The 26,510-nt window shown below is 33.1% G+C and overlaps 2 protein-coding genes across 5 annotated transcripts; both read right to left on the reverse strand.

The window, feature by feature from the left end:
• Positions 1-235: 235 nt before the first annotated feature.
• On the reverse strand, positions 236-5,611 carry LOC144562312 (GDSL esterase/lipase WDL1-like). 4 transcript variants are annotated; one of them, XM_078311512.1, is made up of 7 exons: positions 5,425-5,611; positions 2,975-3,111; positions 2,815-2,892; positions 1,672-1,812; positions 1,050-1,126; positions 804-953; positions 236-734 (listed from the first exon to the last, which is right to left on the reverse strand). In XM_078311512.1, the coding sequence occupies exons 2-7, from the start codon at positions 3,083-3,085 to the stop codon at positions 521-523; spliced, it is 771 nt and encodes a 256-aa protein (XP_078167638.1). In that variant the 5' UTR covers positions 3,086-3,111; positions 5,425-5,611; the 3' UTR covers positions 236-520. The 4 variants fall into 4 exon arrangements, with proteins under 4 accessions (XP_078167638.1, XP_078167639.1, XP_078167636.1 ...); XM_078311513.1 differs by lacking the exon at positions 5,425-5,611 and adding an exon at positions 4,247-5,178; XM_078311510.1 differs by lacking the exon at positions 5,425-5,611 and adding an exon at positions 3,734-4,210.
• An 18,139-nt stretch (positions 5,612-23,750) lies between these two features.
• LOC144562363 (putative aquaporin TIP3-1) lies at positions 23,751-24,896 on the reverse strand. Its single transcript, XM_078311583.1, has 3 exons — positions 24,663-24,896; positions 24,313-24,560; positions 23,751-24,213 (listed from the first exon to the last, which is right to left on the reverse strand). The coding sequence occupies exons 1-3, from the start codon at positions 24,793-24,795 to the stop codon at positions 23,848-23,850; spliced, it is 747 nt and encodes a 248-aa protein (XP_078167709.1). The 5' UTR covers positions 24,796-24,896; the 3' UTR covers positions 23,751-23,847.
• Positions 24,897-26,510: the final 1,614 nt, after the last annotated feature.

Below are 26,510 nucleotides of genomic sequence, written 5' to 3' on the forward strand. Positions count from 1 at the left end.
GCTCAATGTAATATTACTAGTATGAATTAGCGGCCTTATCCTAGCTTCTTTTCCTATAAACTAGAAGCACAAGAGCAAAAACCGATGTCTTTCTGATAAAGAGCTTGAACTTTTCTCTCGAATTGGATTACCTGATTTAAGAAGTAATCTCTGATATATTTAACTACTAATTGCTTTCAAAAAGATTTAAACTACTAATGTGATTTAAAAATCAAAATCAAAGAATTTTTAAAGATTTAAAAATCAAACATAACTCCTCAATGGGACTAGAATATAATTTTGAACATAATAACACTGCATCTAAATTACATTATTTTCATCCTACTATGATGAGGGAACTTGAATTTTCATGTGCCAATTGCACCTGACAAATACAAGAATTTCATAATATAACTAAAAAGCAATCAGTCAAGCAGCAATGTAAGGCAATAAAAACAAAAATCAAACTGACAATTATACCCCCCATTGAAATGAAACAGCTAAAGAAAAAGTTGAATAACAAAATGAAGAGTAGCTGGATCTAGTCCCATTTAATCTGGCGATGAAAAGTGCATTCAGAAATGTTAATAGTAGATGTACCATCAACTGCAACCAGATCATACTGTGAATCATCTCCAAACTCAGTTGGAAGATCCTTCCAGTATAGGGATGGTTTCCACTCAGCTTCCTTTATAACCTCCAATATATCCGCCACCACTCTCTTGCTCCCTTCCTCTGACAGGTGTACCCCGTCCCTGCATCATCAATCCATTAACATTTTCACATGACATTGTGTATTCATGATCTGTGCATGATGTACTTACGTAAAGCAAATGGTGGCCCAGTCATCTCCCTTCTGTATTGACTTGAACAAATCAACAAATTTGATGTCCATCTCTTTGCACAATTCACTGCATGCATCAGAGTACTCCTTGCATAGTTTATTTGTTCGATCTAATTTGCTAAGGACAGTACTGTTATACATGAAAATAAAATTAATATACAGGTTAAAAGCACTGAACATGCACACTGATAAATATCCAAATTAAATAGCTAGGAGACAACATCACCTTGTTGCATTACGAAGCATCTCCTCATTCAATGGAGGGCAACCGAGGAAAATAATGCGTATATTTTCAGACAGACTCTACAGAGGAAGCAACTAGTTGTAGTAAAATTATTCACAAAAGCATATGAAAATACCAATAAACGTAAAACCTCAACCTTACTGCTACATTTAAGGGGGGGAGTTTCATGTATATCCCTCAAAAACTTTGAAATTACATATTTTCCTCTCTAAAATTCACATACAACAACAATGATAAATTTACCCTTCTAAATTTCAAAAACTCACAAATTTACCCATTTTATTGTCTTTTCTATTAAAACTCATTTTAAATTTATAAAGTACTCATTTTACTATTTATTAAGAAAAATAAAAAATATGTAGCATGTCCAGAAAAATGACAATCTTCTAATTGGTCGGTTTTTGAGGGCAAATGAGTCATTTCTCCACTACTGACACTTACACAAGCATATACCTAAAATGTTACAGTGCATGCGTCAAAAGTAGAGAAATAAATCATCCAAGCTATCCTATGGACCAATCTGATAGTAATTGTTAAAGCAGTTCAGTCTTATATCAGCTAGTGCAGCTCTTGAAAATAAATTAAAGGGAAAGAAAATCAATACTTTTAGATATAGTGCAATCTTTTTCATGTTCTCAATGTATTCTGTAAGAGGAACATGGGGACCAAGGCTAGACGGGTGAGGTCCCATCGAGTCATTGCCGCCAAAATATACAATTACCAACGAAGGCTGCACCGGTGCATCCTAAGACAAGTATGAAAATGAAAATCAGAACTGGTACATTTTTTAGAGGTTGCAAGATCTAACCCGTCCCAAATCAGAACTCACCCTTTATAAGTTTTTGAAAAACAATGACCCAAAACACAAACTGACCCAAGCAACCTAAACCAAACTATGCCTGTAACTCAAAAAGACCCAAAACCAAGCTGGTTTGAAACCAGAGCTGATGTCTGGCTGACTAGGTCCAAATCCAAACATAACTACTCAACCCAACTTGTGACCTAATAAACCCAAAAAAAAAAACCAACTGCGACTCCAAAATCAACTTATTTGAAAGCCATAATCCAAACCTATCAAATGAACAAGATACTTTCCAAATTTTATTTGAATTTCAAAAATTAAACTTATTCATTTAACCGTGATTCTACAAAATCCATTTAGATGACTATGGTAATTTAGCAGTTAGCCTCCTAAAAGACCTCCATCAATTCTGGAAGTTTCAATTATCACTTGCAGTAAAGCATAATTTGCAGATAATCTCAGCACCATTCATTATTAATGGTACAAGACATGACAATATCAGCATATACACAATCAGGTCAAATTATTAATTTATTTGGTTGAAAACCCAAAATGCCTGACAGTAAGGTTTTAAGATGCTCAATCAAACCCGAAGGTCGTGGACTGCTTTATGCACAGTCAGATAGTAAAGCTATCCCTTGTCATTTTATCTCTTAAATCCATATCATCCAATTGAAATCACAAGCACCCTATTTCAACAGCACGGTCCCGCTATAGTGATTGAAACAGCAAACCTCAGCAATCCATTTTGGGGATATTAATGGTCCAGTTGTAACTTTACTATCTGAAACTATTAATTATTTAATGCACATGAATTTCTAAGTATATGGTTTATGTTCTAATATTCTCAAAAACTGAGCTTCCATCAATACTGAATTTGAAAACATTATAAAATGAGCTATGAACAAGTAATATGTACCAAAATAGATCAATTTAGGGACAAACCTTAGGAAAAACTTTGTCAAGGATCTGGACTGCTCGCCTTGAGTTCCATCCCTGGTATCCTCGTAGAATCACATCAGCCTGCACAGAAAATATCATTTTCTTCTTCTATAAATATTCCTCAAGGAAATAAATTAGGTTGATAATAAAATTGAGTATAGACCTTGCGGGCATAAATGTCAGTAAGAATACCACCCCATCCACCATTGCTGAAGCTATACTGCACAATAGACGATCCAAACAGCATAATCACTGGTCTTTCTGGCCATGCCATTCTTCCTTTTCTTCTTCACAAGCAATCTAGCACATTATAAAACTAAATGAAATCACTTCCAGTTGTATTTGAGCCCTGATAAAAAAAGGAGTAGAAAACTACTACAGAACCTTCTGTCAGCTAAATAACTACGGAGCGAAAAAGAGCGGATAGAAAAGAGAGAAGAAATAAAAAGAATCAAAAACAAAAAAGCAAATGATTGAGAAGAGACAGTCTTAATTAATTACCTTTGTACTACTGTCTATTGGGAGGCAATTTATACAGGACATCTTTCAATTTTTACAGAACACTTTTTTTGGACGGACCATTTTACCCTTCATTTTACCCAGAGAAGGAAACGTAAACCCCTCAAATCCCTTCATTTTTTTATCTTATATATCAATATTTACATTGATATCAGCACTGTTATTTTCAGGCTGAGGTTCATCCATTGAAAACTTGAGTCAATTTCATCTGCAGGCAGCATTAGAATACTGAATCAAGTAACACACTATTCATCTCACTAGACAAAATAGGGTCTACAATTCATCACATTAAGCATATTGAGGGATTGATTTTCACATTCCAAACCACAAGCAAAAAGCAACAAAGCTCAGCCCACAAAGCTCGAAAATGAAAAGAAAGAAATCAAAGCCTTCGATAACTTACCGGAAATTTCATCAACCTACTTGACGGCACAAAGCTCAACCCACTTGACAGTAAGCAACAGGGACAAAGAATCCTTAACGGGTTGTGAGCAAAGTCGCAACTCAAGATGAAAGAGGGGAGAAAACTCTAACCGGGTTTGAAATTGGAAAAATTCGAACCCACAAGAAAGTGTGACAGAGAGGTAAAGAGATTGTTCTCATCCGAGAGAGAGAAAACAATGGTTTTAATCCGGAAGAGAGGGAGAGACAGGGGTGACGGGACAGAGGGAGAGAGAAGCTGGAGCGAAGGGATTTGAGGGGTTTACGTTTCCTTCTCTGGGTAAAATGGTCCGTCTAAAAATAATGTTCTGTAAAAATTGAAAGTTGTTATGTATAAATTGCCTCCCCTGTCTACTGGTCTGACTCTTACCTACCTCCCTGTTGGTAATTAAATTATTATTACGATTATTTATGATAATAATAATAATAAAAACAATCGATATTTTGTATAAAATTTAATGTGGGTAGAGTCAACCGTAGAAGAGGTTCACTGGCCAATATGTATTAAATTGGTTGGTGTTTCCGCGGCTGTTACCCATCTAAGGAAGAGTCCGCATCGTCTGCATTAATTCAAAAGATCTTTCGAGATAATACATACTGGCCGTCCGATTCTAAAAATATAGGATCTTTAATATTAGTGCGGATTTAATTCGCACGATTTTTAAAGCTGATCGGACGGTCCAGATGCATTAACTCAGGAAATTCCTTTTTGAGTTGATGCAGAGGATACGAATTCTCTACGGAATGAATTGGGAATAGGGATCGCGCCATATCTTCATGCTTTTGAGGTTTTTAAGTTATCTCCCAACTCCAGCGACGGCAGTTGAGCTGCTACTGAGGTATTAATTGCGTTGATCTGAGTTCTGATTAGAGCTGCTATACGTGTCCTTCGATCTATAGCGAGTTACTGACGCAATGGAAAAAGTACGAAACGAATCCATATCCTCTTCGGTACCGTAAAAAGGAATCTTTCACGACTACCATAATTAGGGGTGTTCAAACCGAACCGAATCGAATTAGCCTATCAACCGAACCGAACCGAACCAAAGTTTTATTTCGGTTGATTCGGTTTGTTCGGTTCAAACCGAAGTATAAAAAACAGTACCAGTTCTCATCTGTTTTCCCCAACCCAAACCAGCAAAATTGAAAACCAAATTCTATACCAGTAAATTAAAATAGTATACCAGAAAAAATATCAGCACATATAAAATTTACCAGAAATCAGAACCAAAAATTTCGACAAATCGCGATATCACAAATTTGAGAAAAGCTTAGACAAGAATAAAGGGATTGATCTCATAAATCATCATAGATCAAATCTGAGAAAGAAATCAACTAGATTAAGAGAATCAAATATAGAAATTAGGCAACGGCTGATTAGCCAAACATTATAAATAGATGTAAAAGATGTGTGTAATAAATCAGAAAAAGCTATTTCATTTAATTTGTTGTTTCATCACTTCACAATACTAATTAAGGCACGTCGATGTTTAGAAGACTCAACTTAGACCCTCGATTTCAGATAAACCCACAGCCGTAGAACAGCTAAAAACGAGAGAAGAAAGAAAACTCAGAAAATTGTTTCAACCTTCAATCTAGTCTGTGCAAATGTAACTATGTAAGAAAGAGGTAAAGAGATTAAGAGAGACTGACAGTTGAAGAGGAGAATGGTTCGGTGATTTGACAGTAGTAGTAGTAGTGTGGGTGTGGGATCGTGGGGCCTAGTACAACTAGGGACGTGGTAAAGACAAAAGGCGTGGGAGAGAGGAGAAGCAGCGGAAACCGTGCAATCTAAAGACCTAGTTCAACTAGGGGCGTGGGTGAAGACAAGAAGACGTGGGAGAGAGGAGAAGCGATCTGAAGACCTAGTTCAATTAGGGGCGTGGGTGAAGAAGTTGTCGCAGGTATTAAGAGAAATAAACTTCGGTCTGTTCAGTATATTCGGGTTTGGAATTTTTAAAACCAAACCAAACCAAACTTATTATTCGATTTTGAAAAGTCAACCGAACCGATCCAATAAACCGAAATAACCGAACCGTTTAAACCGAACTAATTCGGTTCGGTCCAAAACCGATTAAATCGAACTGTTTGAACACCCCTAACCATAATAATGCTTGGTCCAGATTACTCCTCAGCCGGTGCCTATTTGGGATGGCGCACGGGTCTAGTTAGAGGTTTAAACGGTTGAATACGGATTAAATAGTGGTCAAATCGTATTCTTGTCTGTTATAATTTTTCAGATATGAATACGAATATAGATAGTCTTAGATACGAATACGTAGGGGCGGAGTCAGATTTTCAATCTATGAAGGTCAAATATAAACATAGGTCAATCATATAAAATTTCCATACCACGAATGGAGTCAATTTACATTACTTATAGCATTTCATTCAAAAATATATAGAAAATAACATAGAAAAACAATTTTATTTTGAAAATTAATGGAGGTCAATTGCCCCCTATATGATTGATGTCAATCCGCCCCTACCAATACGGATCAGATATTAAACACTACGAATACGGATTGTATATGAATATAACTCAAATAATTAAAGATAAATTACTAATGTATATTCTAGTAAAGAATAACCTCTAAATATAATTTTTCATTCATAAATTAGATCTAATATTTTTCATAATAAGTTTGTTGGTTACAAAACATATATCATATTATCAAAACATTAGTCACTAATTATGTCATAGTATTATATAATTCATCAAAATATATATGTATATGCAGTTTAATAGATTATTGGTATGAATATGCAGTTTAATAAATCAATTTAAGAACATAGAGTCCATTTGTTGTGGTTTAGGTATGTAAACAGTTGGATACAGATAGTTACTGATAGTTAAAAAATTTATTGTATTCTTATCTGTGGTACAGATAGTCTCAAATATGGATCAGATAATTTAAGTAATTTTTTGAATTCGGATCTGGACGAAATCGGATAATATCAGATCCGTTACACCCCCATGGTAGTATTATTTGTGCTTTGAGATTCGTGCAAAGTTAAAAGAACGGTCTAAATCAACTAATTGTAAAAGGAGTAAAACTAGGGTGTTCTTAAGCTCATCAAGATGATTGATGAGTTTAACTCCAAAATATATTATATCGATTTCAAATAACAAATCTAAATCATTGAAATCTATTTATCTCGCAAGTGATGAATTTACATACAAAGATTTTAACACTTTTTGACAACTTGACTTTATACAAAATTAATTCAAAATTCTAAAAATTTTACATAAATTCATCACTTGTGAAGTTAATCGGTTTTAACATTTTAGATTTATTATTTAAAATCAATCTAATAAATTTTGAAGTTAATTCATCAAAACACCGTGAGCTTAAGAACACCCTAGTTCTACTCTTGTAAAAGATTCATTTTTTACGGCACGACGAGGATCTGAATTCGTTGGGAACAGGAGTAGAGCCTGCACTCTGCTAGCTGAATTAGCATCACCTAACTCAATATTTTAGTTTATGTCCGCACCGTCCGATTTTGTTCTGACACGAATATTAAAAAAACGATATTGTATCCGGATTATTCCGAATTCTAATAAGACGAATCCAAATTCAAAATTTTGAGTTACCTCATCAGATCTGGATTCATGCTAGCTGACCGAATTTTTTTTATTTAGCATTATAAAAAAATAGAAATTCAAAATTAACATGATATTGGATAATCAGTTTTTGATCTAGCAGCAAATATAATATTCTCTGTATGAAACATCATAAAATTTATATTGAAAAATTTCTTGTGAATATTAAATAGTTGGATTGTTTGACCTCTAATTTAATACTCAAAACAATTAGCATGATATTAGAATTTTTTTGAAAATTAGCATGAACATAGATTTAGTTTGAAAAGGTTGGTCCTTAGACTACACTCTTGAGTACCAAACTCCTTTTAAAAGAAAAAAAAAATCAAATTGAAGTTTTAAAAGAATTGTGAAGAAATTTGACCCAATTCAATAAAGGCATGAAGTCTTTTGCCAATAAAAGCATTGATGTAAGAATTGAACTAAGAATGATTCATAACGTGCGATATTTTAGGTAGAATTGATCTAGGAGGATACATCCACATAACAAAGTAGACTATAACCTTAAGAAAAAAAAAATACAAAACAAGTAGACTACATGACAATACTGATTTCTGACATCCATCTCATTTCTCTAATTTGAACCTGCAAAATTTGAAGTAAAAAAATTACTTTCAAATTAAGAAAAAATTTCTAATGTACCCATCTAAATTTTTGAAATAGCCAATTTTTTCATCAAAACACCATAATATCCAATATCCCCATAAAAATTTAATATTCTTTCTTCTATCCCCATTCTACTATTTAACATTTTACTAAAAAAAATTTAAAAATAAATTGACCAATATGCCCTTCTCTCTCAATTTTCATCAACCCGTTCTCCTTATTACCACAGATAAAAAAAAAGGGGACCTTCAAATTAAATCAATTTAACAGTCCAGGTTAACGAGATGTTTCAATATTGTTCATATTTTGTTTGATTGGTTCATGCAAGCTACTAGGTTAATCTATTTTCAGAAAATTTGAAATAGTACTCAATTGGTTTTGAATTCTGATATAGTCCGATCAATAAAATGACAAAAGATCGATTACTTTCTTTGTGAGGGAAAAAAATAGTTTACTACTTTTTATTCATGTTTAACTACCTGTTCTTTGTACTTATTGTCTGAGTTTACATGTGCGTGTTTATTTTCATTTTTTCTTTCATTGTGGGTATCTGCATTACTGCATACCATGCTAAGTGGCCCCAAACGATGGGTCATTTATCACTATTGTACCATTTGATATGTGTTATGCATACGCCCTCTGCAACAGTTGGTATTCGATTTGATGGTATGATTAAATGCAGGTTATTTTTCCAAATTTTTAATGTTGAAGATGTAAATAAGAATCATCTATGAGGCCACCCATCCCGTCGAACAATGATTTATATTGTCGAATTTGTAAAATAACATTTAATTAAAGACTGAAAGGTTCTCACTTTTATTTTGTTCGAATTTAATTCATGGAAGCAGCTAACAGTCCCCCAACTCCAGTCCCCCAAAAATCCCCGGACTAATTCTGTAAACATCAATACCAAATCCTGTAAACATCAGTACTAAATCCTGTAAACTAATTCAATAAATCCTATCAACATAAAACTTTCAATTATGTGTGGTCCCCAATAACTTCCACTTTAACCACCACTTTAACCACTTTAACTACTTTGACTGGGACCACTTCTAGACCTTTGACTAGGACCACATCTAGAAGATCTCTAACAGTTTTTCAAAACTAAAAACTAACTATGACTACATTAAAACTTTGTAAACAGAAATATGTAAAAAATATTCGAGTTTTTTTTTTCAAAACTTTATTTTCGAAATTTTTTTGCAAAATTTTTTTTCAAAATTTTTTTCTCCTTCTAGATACTATTAATTATTTTGAATTCTGTAAACCTTACTACATAACTCTGTAAATAGTTTCGTTTAATCCTATAAACCGGTAAAAAAAATTCAATTTTTAAATTTTTTCAATATTTTATTTTATTTTTCAAATTTTATTTTTTAAAAATGTAAAAAAGAATTCGAATTTTTTTTTCAACTAATTCTGTAAACATCAATACTAAATCCTGTAAACATCAATACTAAATCCTGTAAACTAATTCAACAAATCCTGTCAACATAAAACTTTCAATTTTGTAAACATCAATACTAAATCATGTAAACTAGTTCAACTAATTCTGTAAACATCAATACTAAATCATGTAAACTAATTCAACAAATCATGTAAACATAAAACTTTCAATTCTGTAAACATCAATACTAAATCCTGTAAACTAATTCAACTAATTCTGTAAACATCAATACTAAATCCTGTAAACTAATTCAACTAGATACTACTTTTAATTATTTTGAATTCTGTAAACCTTACTACATAACTCTGTAAATAGTTTCGTTTAATCCTATAAACCGGTAAAAAAAAATTAATTTTTAAGTTTTTTCAATATTTTATTTTATTTTTTCAAACTTTATTTTTTTTTAAATGTAAAAAAGAATTCGATTTTTTTTTTCAAATCTCCTTTTAGATACTACTGCTAATTTTTTTAAATTCTATAAACCTTATCACATAACTCTATAAATAGTTTCGTTTAATCATCAATACTAATATAACCACAAAAACTATGACAATTAGCAGCTTGTGTAAAATTGACCTTTAGCATGATGACATCATTTCCTTGTTCTTACTTATCAGTACCTAATAGCAAAATTTCTCATGATTGAAATCTAAACTGATCTCTTTCAAATATCCTTCTAAATGCTACTTTCAATTATTTTAAATTCTGTAAACCTTATCACATAACTCTATAGATAGTTTCGTTGAATCCTGTAAACTGGTAACAAATAAATACTAATAAGTTATGAAACAACTCTAATATTTTTGCTGATTTAGATCTTTCTACATTATTATGACAGAAGATACAAATGCAGAATAAATTAGCAGCCCTAGCTCTACTGTTCAAATAGTATACCAACTTTTTTATAGTAAAGACAATTTTTTTATAACAACATTAAATATTCAACAACAAATGATTCCACAACAAATGATTCAACAAAGGGTTCAAATAGAAATACATTAGAAGATAAAAACAACCCCTCCTTACAGTACCAGTGGCCTCCAAAACTACTTTTTTTTCACATCCTTTTTTGCCAACATATACTGGTATACCAGTGGCCTCCAAAACTATAGATTTCTTCAACTTGTCTGAAAAAAAGAGTCAATTTTAATGAATTATAGGAAATACTCATAATTTTCCCAAATTTAATAATGATCTATACTAATAGCAATACCAATAGCAACAGTTGTATTAACAAGTATACAGTGACAACATCAGTAGCAATGCAATAAGGAATATATAATTCTGTCATGATTATATTATTTTTCATAGGAAAGGGTCATCAGAAATGCGCATTATACCCGATTATTTTTTGGCTGTACATTCATTTATATTTAATGCAAATTCAAAAAATAAAGTTTTTCATAGGAAAGGGTCATCAGAAATGCATATTATACCCGATTATTTTTTGGCTGTACATTCATTTATATTTAATGCAAATTCCTTTTCTAGCCATCAAAACATGAACAGAATAGTAGAAAATAAAAGAACTTATAAAACTGACCTAGGGGCAAAATGGACCAAAACACTAAAAAAATTACTAAATAAAAATGACTTGGAATCTGGACTTGAAACTTATACAACAGGTAAAGGACATCTCAAACACTTAATTATGAATTTGACACAATTTTAGGACTAAAAGATTAATTAGAAATTGCAAAACAAATTAGGTCTGTAAAATAAAATAAAACAGTGAGAAAGTCAAATCATTTTGAGAGTTTACTGCATTGATATATGCAAATTCCTGTTAGTAGCATACTAGCTAGGATATTGCACAGATTCAATTGGTTTGGTGTGGTGCAAATTAATTCTAACTTCTTCCTATCATTTAATATGGGTTCTGGTATGCAACTGTACCGGTTTGATAGTTTCTCAAGTTGGCTTTGTATTCCATTGCATAAAATAATAAAATAACCAAGAACCTAATTGAGCAAAATTGGGGCTAAAATTAATCCAAAATTGAGGCAGTATTTAATATTAAGGTTTGCTCAGGGTGAAATTGGATGAAATATTCAGCTAAACTAGTGATTGTTGCACAAGGAGAGGTAAACTGACGTCTTAATTGGGGTTACTTCTGGATCTTTTACAAAAAGAAAGAAACTCACAGAATTAGATCGGATAGCATGGTCTACTATTGCCATCCATAATGAACAAAAATAAAACCTGCAGACAGGTACCAGAAACCGTAGTACCACTTAGCAACAGTACAGCTTGTACCAGTACACTACTGGTTTCACATTGCAACTACCACCTGCAGACATGGTCATTAATTTAGTATAATTCATAAAAGACAATTAAATAAATTGTAATCTACATGAATAATATAACAAAACAGTTCCAGTTAACAAAAAAGACCCAGAGTAGTAAAACAATTGCCATCCATAATGAACAAAAAAAAAACCTGCAGACCGATATCAGAAACCGTAGTACCACTTAGCAACAGTACAGCCTGTACCAGTACACTACTGGTTTCACATTGCAACTACAACCTGCAGACATGGTCATTTAGTATAATTCGAAACAAATAGTCTACATGAATAATATAACAAAATAGTCTAAGTTAATAACAAAGAATTCGAAACAAATAATAAAATGAAATAATACTAATTAAAGCATGACATTTTTTATTCATGTCAGAGTGTTGTAAACTCAGACAACACTTGAATAATATTATAATATACCTAAATAGTATTATAATCTAAGTCCATTACCGTTGTCTGGTACAATTGTTCACCTTAATCAGCAGCATTGCACTGGACTTCTCTCGAAACAATCTCCAAGAAAAAAAAACAGAAATAAACTACGTGAATCTTACAATGTCATTATGTCACAGAAGCAAAAGGAACAATGATTTTAGTACTATATAAGTTACTCAGAATCGAATCTGAATTATATACTCAACTCCAATATCATGTCATAGCATCTGATTTAAAACTAACAACAAGATACCAAAACTTATTCAGTTGGAGCTTTACATCAGTGTCTCTTTTCGGAGGTTTGATCATGGTACCATTAGGTGGCTGTGCCGAATTCCCTTTACAAAATAAAATTAAAAATTAAAAAGAAAGGTGCAGATTCACAACGTATCAGAGAATTACCTCTAATTTTTTCCAATTAAATATGACAGGTCAATATAATATGTAGCCACAACAGTTCTGTAAAAAAGTTTATACTATTCCTAATAAGGTCAGCACCAGACTGGTACCAGTATCAGTACCATTAAAGCCAAATCCAAAGAAAAAACATCTCAGCTAGTACCAGCAACAGTATCAGTGAGGTCAAAACCCCACTCGATGATCCAATCGATAAGTATACGCAAGCATACATCAAGCATCAAGTAAAAATGGCTCAAGTATTTACCCGATACAGGTGCAAATCTATCTACCGTTGTCGTCTCTTCGCTGTTACCGTCTCGTGTGAGATCTACCTACTCCTTGTTACACCGAGATCTACCTACTCCTTTTACTGCTCTAAAAATACCTCTTGCTTCTCTTTCAAGCTCTTACTCCCATGAAAACTTGACCTCCTCTTTCAAATACAACCCCAAATCACCTATGTAACAACTACAAATCTAAAATCAAAAGGAAGCAAGATATAACAATGGTCATGATTCTGTTATTGATCACAGGTCCAAAAAAATTAGCACTAATTATGTCCAGGATAATACATTGAACAAGCAAATACCTAGAAGCAGTGAAAAAATAACAAAATATAGAATCGAGGAAGAAATTTTTCCCTTCTATTATATTATCTCCTGAATCAGTGACATGCCATCTAGACACAACTTGGTCTTTGGCTCAAGAAACAGAAATAAGGCAATATGCTCAACTTGTTTATAATAACAGAAAGGATCCATTTGTATAGATATAGACAAATTTACTTTTCTTTATATACTCATCTATGTACACTGTAATCGACACGATAATAATCGTAATGAAATATTTCTTCATCTGAATCTATCTTTATCTCTGTTTCGTTTTACCTTTTGTAGTTCAAACAACTCTCCAATCTCCAGGCTGGGACGATAGGCAAGAGGTGCTTGTGACTTGTTCAGCTCTGCCAGGAGAAGCTCGGTGGCTATGCCTTGACTTGTTCGCCTTAGCTGCAAGCACCGCGAGATCACGATTGGGGATCAGACAGTAGTAGCGGGATTCTCAGATCCACCATGAGCGCAGATTGGGAGGGAGAGAAGTGGCGGTCCTGGTTGATTTGAGAAGATCGAGAAAGAGAAGAGAAGGGGACGGGAAAGAGGAGAGAAGAGAAGGGAACCAGAGATCAAATTTCTTTACCATTAGTGCCATTAGAGGAGGGGATCAGGAGAGAGGAGAAGAAAACAGGAGAGAGATTGGGGAAGAGAAGATCCAAAAATCAGATTGGGAAAGTTCTTTTATTTCTATCTATGGCCGTTAAAATCAGTTTCAAAACGCGTTAGACTGGATTAGATGACGGCGCGGGGATTTTCCGGGAACTAAAGGTCGGGGGATTCTGATATAGTCCGATCAATAAAATGACAAAAGATCGATTACTTTCTTTGTGAGGGAAAAAAATAGTTTACTACTTTTTATTCATGTTTAACTACCTGTTCTTTGTACTTATTGTCTGAGTTTACATGTGCGTGTTTATTTTCATTTTTTCTTTCATTGTGGGTGTCTGCATTACTGCATACCATGCTAAGTGGCCCCAAACGATGGGTCATTTATCACTATTGTACCATTTGATATGTGTTATGCATACGCCCTCTGCAACAGTTGGTATTCGATTTGATGGTATGATTAAATGCAGGTTATTTTTCCAAATTTTTAATGTTGAAGATGTAAATAAGAATCATCTATGAGGCCACCCATCCCGTCGAACAATGATTTATATTGTCGAATTTGTAAAATAACATTTAATTAAAGACTGAAAGGTTCTCACTTTTATTTTGTTCGAATTTAATTCATTAAAAAAATCACACTTCTAACACATTTGATCTAGCATAACTGCAACTGCTTAAAGAATTATTTCCTCTTTAAGAAATGGGGAATGTGAATGCTTATCCGCGAAAAATCCTCTGTTGATCTAGTGTGGTAGCACAATATTTGATGCACGAAAATATTTAGGAGAGAGATGGTGAGGAGGAGAAAGATGGATTTTAAGGAAGAAGGGAAGAAGATGAGGGCATATTGGTTAATTTAATTTTTAAAATAATCAAGTAAAATATTAGATAGTTAAATGGGAATAGAAGAAAGAATGTCAAATTTGTATGGGCATATTGGATATTATGGTGTTTTGATGGGAAAATTGGTTATTTCAAAAATTTAGATGGGTACACTAGAAATTTTTCTAAATTAAGTTATTTATTTGAAATTTGAAAGGCAAACGAAATTCTTGACAATGTTTTTTTTTTTCTAGATTAATTGTATTTAAATATTGCATGTTCAGAATCATTTCAGATTATTTCTTATGTTAATACTTTCTTATTTCAATTGAGTCAAATTTCTTCACAACTTATTCAAAACTTCTAATTTTTCTTTTTTGTTATTAAAACATTTTCCTTGAATGTTTTATTATTATAAATATTCTCTAGTGAGTTTGTAGGAATAAATATTAGACCCTGAACATAAATCATTTAATGTCAAATTTAAAATTGCAAATGGGCACTCTGTGTATTGATTAATTGTCGCACATGAGATTTCAGAATTCGCCAGACAACAGCATGCGGATCCTTGTTTAATTAAAACCAAACAACAATAATAAATAAAGAACTTCAAAAATATCTGATTTTCACAATTAAATGTCACCGCTTTTGACCAGCAGTCAAGTCACCACATATTGATACAAATAAAATATGAATCATGAATTATTTTTATTGTTTATTATTAATACGAATCATGAATTATTCGCGAGAAAAATAAAAAAAACTTTTTATTTTTATTTTTTTTGGGGAGTTTTTTGGGTTTTTTGTTTGTTTGTTATACTGAATTATTTTCGAATTATATCCGAATTATAAATTTTGTCCCCGTCGAATCGAATCTGAACCATTCATTTGTCACTATGGTCCGTACTCGAAGATTCTTTTCTTTTCTTTTCAATGTTATTATATCTAGCACCGAATCAGAAATGACTTTCACTAGTCACTAGTTACGAATTTATTTCATGCTTACATGGAAATGGAAAGAACTTGAACTGAAGTTTCAGTTCGATCACATGGTTGAAATGATGTAACTAGAACTGCAGTTAAAATTTTAGTTTCTTTCGATCAAATGCTCTAAAAGTTTATAACTATTGATTGATCTTTTTGTGAAAGACAATGCACGCAAAAGATCTATTCGTGTAAGAGGTTGCATTTAAATAGTTGGATGATTTGATGGGTGCTGATCAAGAATATCAAAAGAGAGAAAGAGAGCACTGTTGATATCTATATTTATTAATACAAAAAGATAGAGCACTTTTGACAAAAATAAATTGGTGCCACAGCTAGGGTGAAAACGGAGCAGATACGGAGCGGATAATGTTGATACCATATCCGTATTCGTTGGATAATGAGCGGATACGAATACGGATACGGATAGTAAATGAATATCAAAATTCAAAATCAAATCCACCATAAACGGATATGGATACGGAACGGATAGTCCACGGATCCGGATTCGAATACGGATGTAAAACGAATAATAGTCGGATAATTAAGATATATGAACTTCTAAAATACAAATGTTAATTAAAAAAATTTAATATGAAAATAACTGTATGTGGAATCTTGAATTCTTGATGTAATTTGTACAGCTGCAATTCCTTTTTCTTTTTTGGGATAGAGATGCGTGATTTTCTTCAAATATGTAAGAATAGTGTGGTTGTACGATTTGATTTTTGTCGTGGGATTCATCTTTAACGGACGAGATTTCTTGGGTAGGCAGGGTACTGAATACATGGTAAAGGATTTGATCCGGAATATCGATTGATCGAGTTTTTTTTTATTATTGTAGATATATATATAGAGAGAGATGGGTTATGGTGCATTGCAATGCATAGGCCATGGTGTGCATTGAACCATAAATCACCGATTTAAAGTCCAAATGACCGATCCAAACCGTTCATCTTGTTCTCCATATTAATATGTGCTTGGAGACCAAATTTTATATTTTTTGGAATTTTTTTACTATTTATTAAGCCACTTTGAAAATCGCTGATCCAACGGTGACTGTTTGGAACAGTAAAATCAGAAGCCACCGTTGGATCAGCGATTTTCAAAGTGGCTTAATAAATAGTAAAAAAATTCCAAAAAATATAAAATTTGGTCTCCAAGCACATATTAATATGGAGAACAAGATGAACGGTTTGGATCGGTCATTTGGACTTTGAATCGGTGATTTATGGTCCAATGCACACCATGGCCTATGCATTGCAATGCACCATAGCCCATCTATATATATATATATGAGGAGGGATCAAGTTACAACAATTTTTGAGTTACAACAAGTTACAACAATAATTTTTTACATTTTTAAAGTTCAAATCGTCGATCCAAACCGTTAGATGTGATTTCTACAATAAAATGTGCTTGGAGACCAAATTTTACATTTTTTGGAATTTTTTTACTATTTATTAAGATGGGTACAAAAATCAATGGTCTAAATTTGACTAGTTTTTGTACCCATCTTAATAAATAGTAAAAAAATTCCAAAAAATGTAAAATTTGGTCTCCAAGCACATTTTATTGTAGAGATCACATCTAACGGTTTGGATAGATGATTTGGACTTTGAAAATGTAGAAAATCGTTGTTGTAACTTGTTGTAACTCGATCCCTCCTCATATATATACATATATATATATATATAACAGAAAAGAATGTTGTTGTCCGGTCCGGATGTCCGTATCCACATGGAGGTCACAGAATGACTGTGCTTACTCAGCAATTCGGCCATCGATTGAGGCTTTCAACAGGTATAGATCTATGATCTCATATGAATCTTATATGGCGAATCCGGTGACATGCTTGCAAGATAGGGATGATGCCAACATTGTCCTTGAGTCGGGGGTCTTCTGTAATTTGGATGGGTCGTGGATGAAGGATTGGAATGGTGGGGCGGGAATCATAATCAGTGATAAAGGGGAATTGGTTGCATACCGGTACAGTGGGGAGTCGGTGTGTTGTGCAATCCAAGCTGAGGCGGTGGCAATGCTGAGGGCGATTGAGTTTGTGAAAGAAAGGCGAATCAACTGTTGTGTTTTTCTCACAGATAACACTACAGTGGCGGAGGTGTCTTCTCAGCTTCATCCGCCTCAAGATGGTGATTGGCGAGCCTTTGGGGAATTATATAAAATTTGGAGGGCCTTTAAGGAAAACTGCAACTTCTCCTGTCAGTACATAAGTAGAGACCAAAACGCTTTGGCTGATACTTTGGCAAAACAGGGAAGAAGGATGGGAGGGGTCTTCAGTGGATTCACTTTTCCTTTTTGATTGTTTTAGGCAGTTCTTCTAGTTTTAAAAGGTCTGTTTTGAGGGTGTTTTCGATTTTACCAGATTCTGTAAAAGCACCGTTTGATGAATGAAATTGGCCTAAGGGCTTTGTCTGCAAAAAAAAAAACACTTGAATTGTGTATATGTACCCTCGCCTTCGGAGTCATTAAATGATGTGACACCTGAGCAGTGAGAGAGAAGTTCCCATTTTGGAAAACGGGTTATGGATACAGTTCCGCTAATAATACAACCTTAACCGGATAGTAGAGAATATCCGCTCCGTTTGGACTTTTGATGATAAAAATATCCGTATCCGAATTTGGTAGTTATTTGCATTGAGAGAAATTATCCGGATCGATGAATTCGAATTTGGTTCGAATACAGAGCGGATTCAATCTTTATTGAATCCGTTTTCACCCCTAGCCACAGTTTTTGTGCTAGTTTCTATTTTGTAGTTTATTTCTTTGAGACGAGAATCTTCTCGAAAAAAGGACCTCTTTTTAGAGAGGAAAATAAATCAGCTGAAATTCTGAGATCGGGTACTGTTCATCCTGAAATTCCTATAATCCGAAATCTAACCATCGAATTTTTTCGAGAACGCTTCTCGAAACAGCTGGTTTTTCCTTGCACGTCTCTCGAAACAGTTCGACGCCTGGATTCGGATTGCAGGGATTTTAGAGTGAACAGTACCGACCTCGAATTTCAGCAGATTCGGATCCTTTAGAGAGAGAGAGAGAGGAGGGTCCTTTTTTTCACCGATTTCTTTCCATTTCTTTGCATTTATTTTGTTAATTTATCTTAGAGGAGGGTTCAAATGCCTCCATGTTTTTGTGCCTCCATCATGCCTCCATCTCTCTCCATCATTTTCAAAGTTCAAATAGTCGATCCGAACCGCTCAACCTAACCTCCATACTAAAATATGTTTGGAGACCAAATTTTATATTTTTAAGAATTTTTTTACTATTTTTTTAGATAGGTAAAAAAATACTGTTTTTAGATGGTTCAGATTTACTGATTTTGTACCTATCTAAGAAAATAGTAAAAAAATTCCTAAAAATATAAAATTTGGTCTCCAAACATATTTTAGTATGGAGGTTAGGTTGAGCGGTTCGGATCGACTGTTTGAACTTTGAAAATGATGGAGAGAGATGGAGGCATGATGGAGGCACAAAAACATGGAGGCATTTGAACCCTCCTCTTTATCTTATCTTGTTTTTTTTTATGTGATGTAGTTACAAAATCTTTGTAACACTCAATATCAATTAAATATGGATAACATTCTTATTTTTTCTAAAAAACATAATACTTGAATAACTTAATCTTCAACCTTATTAAAAAAAAAATCATATCCTCTAATAAAAGTCCTCTTTTTATTTTGCATTTCAAATCATGCCCATATGCTTCTATTACATTGAGAAGTACACATTCCATGGTCATGACTAAGCACAAGCAAAGTGCACTTTCCAATTAAGTCTCCTTTGATTCTTGTTTCGATTCATGTTCAAATGCATTTATTATTTCATACAAATCAATAATTGTCAATAAAAGAATGATGTAATACATTCATATACGAGGTTAGCTGGAATTCAATAAAAATAGAGTGATGATCAATGGGTAGTTGAATTAAAAACTTAGTCACAAAATCATGACCTCTCGGCTGATATTTTATTAGAGGATAGTTGAATTAATTCCTTGTCGTGTTGACAGTCAGGAGCAGAATCAGAAAATAAATTAGAGTGAGACGAAAATTTTAAAATATGACATAATTATATAATTATTTTAAACACAATTATATTTTTCTTTTTTGAAAAAACATAACAAATTTTTTTTTTAATAAAAATTGAATCAAGGATAAGCAAGCGCCTCGATCTCCACATGAATGATGTAGTGATACATAATAGTTCCAGTACCATGTACCTATTTTTAATCCCAATATTTTATCCCTTCTTTTCTTTTCTTTTCTTTTCTTTTTTAAGATTGGTGGCTAATTGTATTAATTAAGAAAAAGTATAAAACCTGGTTCACACTGACTCAAGAATATTACACTTACTACAAATAACAATCAATCAAGTACCAAAAATTTCTCATTGCAACAAAAAATACATGTATAATACTCATTTCTCAATATTGTTTGCACACAAAAAGTGTTGCTTGCATAACAAATAGTCAAATATACATTCATACACACACTTTACTACAATAAAATTCCAGTATATATAATACTTCATTGCAAAAAAAAAATACAAGCATATATAGTCCAGTACAATAAAAGAGAATACAAAAGACAGTACATGAATTAATAGAGAACATCCTATTTTTCTTGTTATTACTTCGTGTATATATGTGACGAATTCATATTCTCTCAGGTTACCGGACTGAGTACAATTGAATCGGATGGTCCAAAATTATTCTTTTTAACTTGGCACGAATCTCAAAGCTCAAATAATACTGCCCCCTCAGTCATCCCGAGCAAGAACCGGATGAAATTAAATCTGGACCGTCCTTTTCAATTGTGTTGAGTCAGGTACCTGAGAAGATACGGATCCATATGTGACAGTATACAAGAAAAATCAGAACAATAACAGTATATACATAAATCATTATTTCTCCCTCTAAAAATTCACTAATGTTATGTTATTACAAGTAATTTTGGCAGGAAATTAAGTAATTTCCGAGTATATATATTTGCTACATAATTAAAGAATTAATTAAATTATTAAATTGTAATTAGTTTTTCCGAGACCGCAACTTATTTAATTTGAAGTTTCTAATTATTGGTATAACATATATTGCTCATTTTTTAGATATATTTTTAAATCGGAGAACATTTCTAATAGGGCTCGGAATCAAGATCCGACTCAGATGCAGAAATTATCAACAACGGTTTGTGGGGCCATAAATTTTATTTTATTAAATGATGGATAATTAGTTAAGATATGTTGACTTTGTATGGTTTTTGTGGCCATAAATTGTATTTTATTAAATAATGGATTGGTTAAGATATGTTTAATTTGTATACTGTTCTGTTGTACTCTAAATAAATAATTTTATAGGAGATCCATTTTAGAAATTATTAAAAGATAAAAAACCAAAACTATGTTCTTTTTAAATGTCAATAAAATCTGAACAAGATGGTACGAAATAAATTTGTTTTACGAGAAGCACCACTGAAAAATCATCATCATTTTTTTGTTTTGAGTTCATTCATTTGGTATGACACAATTTTGCTTATAAGTAAATTTATGATGATAAATGTTCACTATTCGAACGGCTAAAAAATGATTCATAAAACTGGTAACATATTGATAGATTTTCGATTAAATTTTTTCATCAAACTGCCTTTTTTGAATTTTAAAAAAAAAATAGTCATATAAAGCAAAATAAAATACTAAAATAAAATTTTGAACTATGCAAATTTCACAGCTATAATATTGGAGGAAACAAATGCCGTACAAACCGAAACTTCAGTTAGATATGATAACAAAAGTAAGGATCTTAAGAGTGTGCTCCAGAAATTTGAGTAGAGAGAGCAGAGCAGAGAGGAATGGGAGGGGTTGAAAAGGGAGGATAAAATTTTAAGGCATTTACTTGTACATTTTTTTCAATTCAACTTATATTTTATATAAAATGACTCGTTTACTCTCATATCAACAAAATAGAGATTGGAAAAACAAAAAAAAACTTGAAAATGATAAAAAAAAAGTCTAATTAAATCAAACAACCGTCGTTTAAGCAATAGTTTAAGTAAGAATTATGTAGCATTCTCATGGTTTTTAACCTGGTTAAACCTGTCATGGGTTTTAAGTTTTTAACCTAACTTGCATTATAGGAGAATTCAACTAAAACTTGCGACTATAAAATTCAAAGATTAAATTTAACCAACTAAATTTTCAGTAATTGAATTTGCCATTGACTAAAAGACGAAGAGAGAAGAGACAAAGATAGAGAACGCTAAAAAGAAGTGTATACCACTGACCAAAAGAAAGCACTGCCATGGAGAGCGCCAAGAAGGAGACTTTGTAATGAAGGAGATGCTCAATCGCTTGATTCTGGAGAGAAAACGAGAGGGTAAGTGTAAAGAGACAAGAAAAACATAAAATTGGTAAATCCTGCTATGGGCCCGTTCTTCCTTCGGCTACATCTCACATTGAGAGTGACAATTTTCGATCGCTTAAGGTGAAAACCTTTTGAACTTTCCTTCCCTTCCAATTTTTCATCACTCTTCTTCTCTTCCCCTCGGTTAACTTTAATTGGAGCATAGTTTAAGTTAACACTAACAAATATCTGGTTGCTAATAAAAGATAATACTACATAATTTGTTTCGACTCGAAAAATTAAGTGAAGCGTACGTACTAGAGATAACATTCGCAAATTGAAGGAGAATTTCTATCTCCGATTCTATGTATATTTTTATTTTGAATCTTGATTTTTTTTTTCCCTAAAAAAATTATGGTGTGCCTTATTGTTCAGTTTTCAATGACATTAAAAAAAAACCTAAGTGTTGTTTCTATTTTTTTTAATAATTTGCATAACTAATTTACTAAAATATTATTTATCTAAAAGTACAACAGAAATAGTATATCTTAACCAACCCGTTATCATATAAAATACAATTTATAGTTAGACAAACTATTGTAGATAGTTCTACATTTGGATCAGATATTGATTCTCGAGCCCTGTTACAAATGTTCTCCAATTTATAAATATATATCTAAAAAAATAGTGAGCAATATATGTTATATTCATAACTAGAAACTTTAAATTAATTAATTTAATTAATTCTTAAATAAGGTAAGAATTATACTCTGGAAATTACTTAATTTTTTGACAAAATTATTTGTAATTAACATAAAATTAGGGGATTTTTCGAGTGAGACGTAATGATTTACGCATATACTGTTACAGTTTTGATTTTTTTTTGTATACCTCACTATTATGTGGAGCTCACGGTCATAGGAGATAGGTGAAATACGATGACAAATCAAGAGGCATTGTATTAGTACTTTTCGCGCCAGAAGGTGCAAAGTCGTGAGAGGAGCTCAACTTTCTGATCTTTGAATAATCAGTTCTATGTAACATTTTTCTTGATTAATAACTTGTGATTTGCAGTCTCTACTCTCTCCTATATACACTAATTTAGTTTTCCGTAGTAGTATTGTTTATCACTTTTTGAGTTATAAGATACTAAGATTGTGTTCCAAAACAACCCGCGCACAGAGAAAAGAACGGAATAGAGATGGAAGGAGATTGTATGAAAGTTATATTTGCCCGGATCTTAATCCCTTGCTTCTTTCTTAAAGCACTTTTCCTCTTCCTTTAGCTATCTTAATTCAGTACCCCTTCTTTTAACTTATCAAACAACATCTCTTTAGCGCGAATTAATATTTAATCTCCCATGTGTTGTCGAACAGCACCGAGTTCTCAAGCGCGCTTTAAAGATAGCAATGGACTATATATGTGTCAAATTCTAGATCTGACTCTTAGTCTAATATTAGGCCCGACCCTGGTCATAGGGTTCAAAATTAAGATCCAGCCCATTTGATTACATTCTCTGTCGGACTCAATCCAACTTGATCAGGCCTTAAGTCATTCAAATATTTCTAAATAAACAAAAAATAAATAACTCCGGGTCATTGAGTTGTTAACAACTTACTTCAACAAATATATATATTATAATTAAAATAACAAATTATAAATCCTTTATTTAATTCAATACTATCTTCAAAAAAGTACACAATAACTCTAGATGAAATATACATAATTATGGTAAATACATTGATGAAGATTATTACTCAATTCAATATATCATTAAATTCAATATGTTCACTAACAACACACAAGCCCACACTTAGAATACACCACAGGAATTAATAAAGCACACAACATTTACTAAACTAAACTTGCACCACTACAAATCATTAGAAAGCCAAGGGCTAAGTAGAGGTGCTCTGCGCCAACTCGGCCGGTATCATTAGAAACTCATAGATCAGCCCGGCAACCCCCGACCCAAGGAATGGCCCGATCCAATACACCCAGTGGCTGCTCCAGCGCCAGCCGACCAGTGCTGGCCCGAACACCCTGGCCGGGTTCATGCCTGCTCCATCAAAAGGCCCACCGGCGAGTGTGCTTGCACCCACAAAAAATCCAGCAGTGAGTGGTGCAATGGCAGCGATGTTACCCCGTCTTGGGTCAATGGAGGTGGCATAGATGGTATACGTCAGGCCGAAAGTTGTGATTGCCTCAAGCAGGAGCGCGCTCCATTCATTACAACCTACTGCCAGTGATAGGCCCCATGGACGCTAGCAGATGATCAAAATATGTTAGTTATATATATTAGTGCAACATGTAACAACATATGCTGTATGAAGAATCATTAATTAGGATTTGCAACCACTCACCATGCCTCCGGTTGTAACTCGTAGAACAAGAGATGCACTGATGGAGCCAAGGAGCTGCGCCGACCAATAGAAAAGGGCTCGTATGAGCGAAATCCTGCCACTGAGAAGAGTACCAAAAGTGATAGCAGGGTTTGCATACCCATTAGAGAGGCTAGTTGACACTGCTAGAGCAGCACAGTACGCGAAAGTATTAGCCAGTGCAACCGCCACTAGCCCGCTAGTGTACGATGTACTCCCGTACAACTTTCCTGTATGAAACAAGTTGATTACTTCCAAATTTCTTCATTATTCACAAGAAATTAAAATTGTATATTGAAATTGTATATGTATATTAGTAGTTTAATTAGTACCAAGAGCAAGAGTTGATCCCTCAGTAGCAAACACATAGAGAGCTGTTGCAACAAGCTCAGATGCTGCAGCACGGATGGTGTTGCATTGCAAAGCCTCTTCCCGACGGCCAACGGCGAACCATGTTGGACGCATGGCTTATGTTACTTATTTGGATAAATGTAATATCAAATAAGTAGAGATTTCTCTGAATTTGTTTCTCAAACAAGTAAACTGGCACCCTGTTTTGCTCTACAGTGTTTATCTTTTGGTTGGAGATATTGAATTGGTGCAGCAAGGATTTTATAGAGAGAGGAACCGGTACACGTGTCACCAAAGGTAATTTCATGCAGGATCAGAGTGTAAAGTGATTAAGTGAAGCATTGACAAATTTCAGAAGCTGTCCATTTTATTGCAAATGGATAAAATCAGTGGCTTAAAATGGTATGTTGATTTTAAACTGACATTGCTTTCAAACGTAATTGATGGATGTTTCCATTGCTTATATGAAATGGAGAGAAGATATCAAGATAATAATCAAGGGGTTTGATTCTAAGGTGAGAAGAAAGAAATGCTTTGGTTGGTAGTAAAGTTACTTGTATTTAGAAAAAGAAACTCATGAGACAACAAAAGTTTGTTAATTGATCTTGTCCATTTGTGAAAACTTTTTCTATGGATTACACTGGTTTACTGGTATAACAGTCTGGCATTGCATAAGATATGCATCTCATTCTGTGTGTTTAAGATAAGATAAATGCAATTCATGCGTTTTGTAATGATGGAATATATAGATTGTTTTCTTAATCATTATCATTTTAATTCATCTCTTTTAATGGTACAAGCCACATTATAGAAAAAAGACTTGTGTGTCCCTGTCGACGTGGCATATTAAAGGACGCGAGATGTCATATAAAAAAAATTTCCATATTATTTCGGTTTGGTGTTAGAGCATCTACATTCATTCATGACTGAAATTAACTAAAAGTTTTTTCAAAAGTAATCTCAAATAATTAATTTTGTTCTTTTAATTTAGTGCTCAGAAATTGAAAAAGAAAATTTATACATTCGAAATATTAATTTCTGAGATAATGAACGAGAAGAATTAATATTTTGGTTAACATGGAGTTTTGAAAGCAATTTCATTAAAAAATCTTTTTATTTATGAAATCATCATACATACGAAAAATTACAAATGACATTGTCATCCAAAATTTGCAATTGAAATTAAATTATCAATATAGATGCTCTAAAGATTATAGGATGGGCTTGAATTATTGGTATTATGCTCATAGGTTAGGTTAAATAAATTATGTTTTCTTATTAATATTGAATTTAGTCTTCGGCCTAATATGGCAATAGTGTTGGATCATTACGAATATTAGGCCCACTATTTGGGCTTTTGGCAACAAACTAAATGGGAAATTCAATTTCAATTTTTCAATGTGAGGGGGTCGTTGCCAAGAAACATAACTAAAAGCGAAAAAATTGGGAGCTAGCTCAGATGCGTTTGCACAGATGGTGTTTCGTTGCAGAGCCTCCTCCCGCTGGCCAATGGAAAACCATGTTGGATGCATGGCTTATGTTACTTATTTGGGTAGATGTAATGTTAAATTAGTAGATTTCTCTGAATTCATTTCTCAAACAAGTAAACCGGCACCCTCTTTTGCTCTACAGTGTTTTTCTTTGGTTTGGAGAGATTGAATTGCTGCAGCAAAGATTTTATAGAGAGCGGAGCCGGTACACGTGTCCCAAAAGGTAATTTCATGTAGGAGAGCCTAAAGTGATTAAGTGAAGCATTGACAAACTTCAGAAGCTGTTCTTTTTGTTGCAAATGGAGTTATTCAGTGTCTAATAATGATATGTACGTAGGT

Source organism: Carex rostrata, chromosome 11 (genome assembly GCF_964058835.1).
Source record: "Carex rostrata chromosome 11, lpCarRost1.2, whole genome shotgun sequence".
NCBI lineage: Eukaryota > Viridiplantae > Streptophyta > Magnoliopsida > Poales > Cyperaceae > Carex > Carex rostrata.

Coding starts and splice junctions, on each gene's coding strand:
- LOC144562312 (XM_078311512.1), bottom strand. CDS start 3,085: ATGGCATGGCCAGAAAGACCAGTGATTATGCTGTTTGGATCGTCTATT. Junction 2,893..2,974: donor CTGACATTTATGCCCGCAAG/GTCTATACTCAA, acceptor TTTTCTGTGCAG/GCTGATGTGATTCTACGAGG. Junction 1,127..1,671: donor AGATTGCACTATATCTAAAA/GTATTGATTTTC, acceptor CTTCCTCTGTAG/AGTCTGTCTGAAAATATACG.
- LOC144562363 (XM_078311583.1), bottom strand. CDS start 24,795: ATGCGTCCAACATGGTTCGCCGTTGGCCGTCGGGAAGAGGCTTTGCAA. Junction 24,561..24,662: donor GGGATCAACTCTTGCTCTTG/GTACTAATTAAA, acceptor TGTTTCATACAG/GAAAGTTGTACGGGAGTACA. Junction 24,214..24,312: donor GAGTTACAACCGGAGGCATG/GTGAGTGGTTGC, acceptor ATCATCTGCTAG/CGTCCATGGGGCCTATCACT.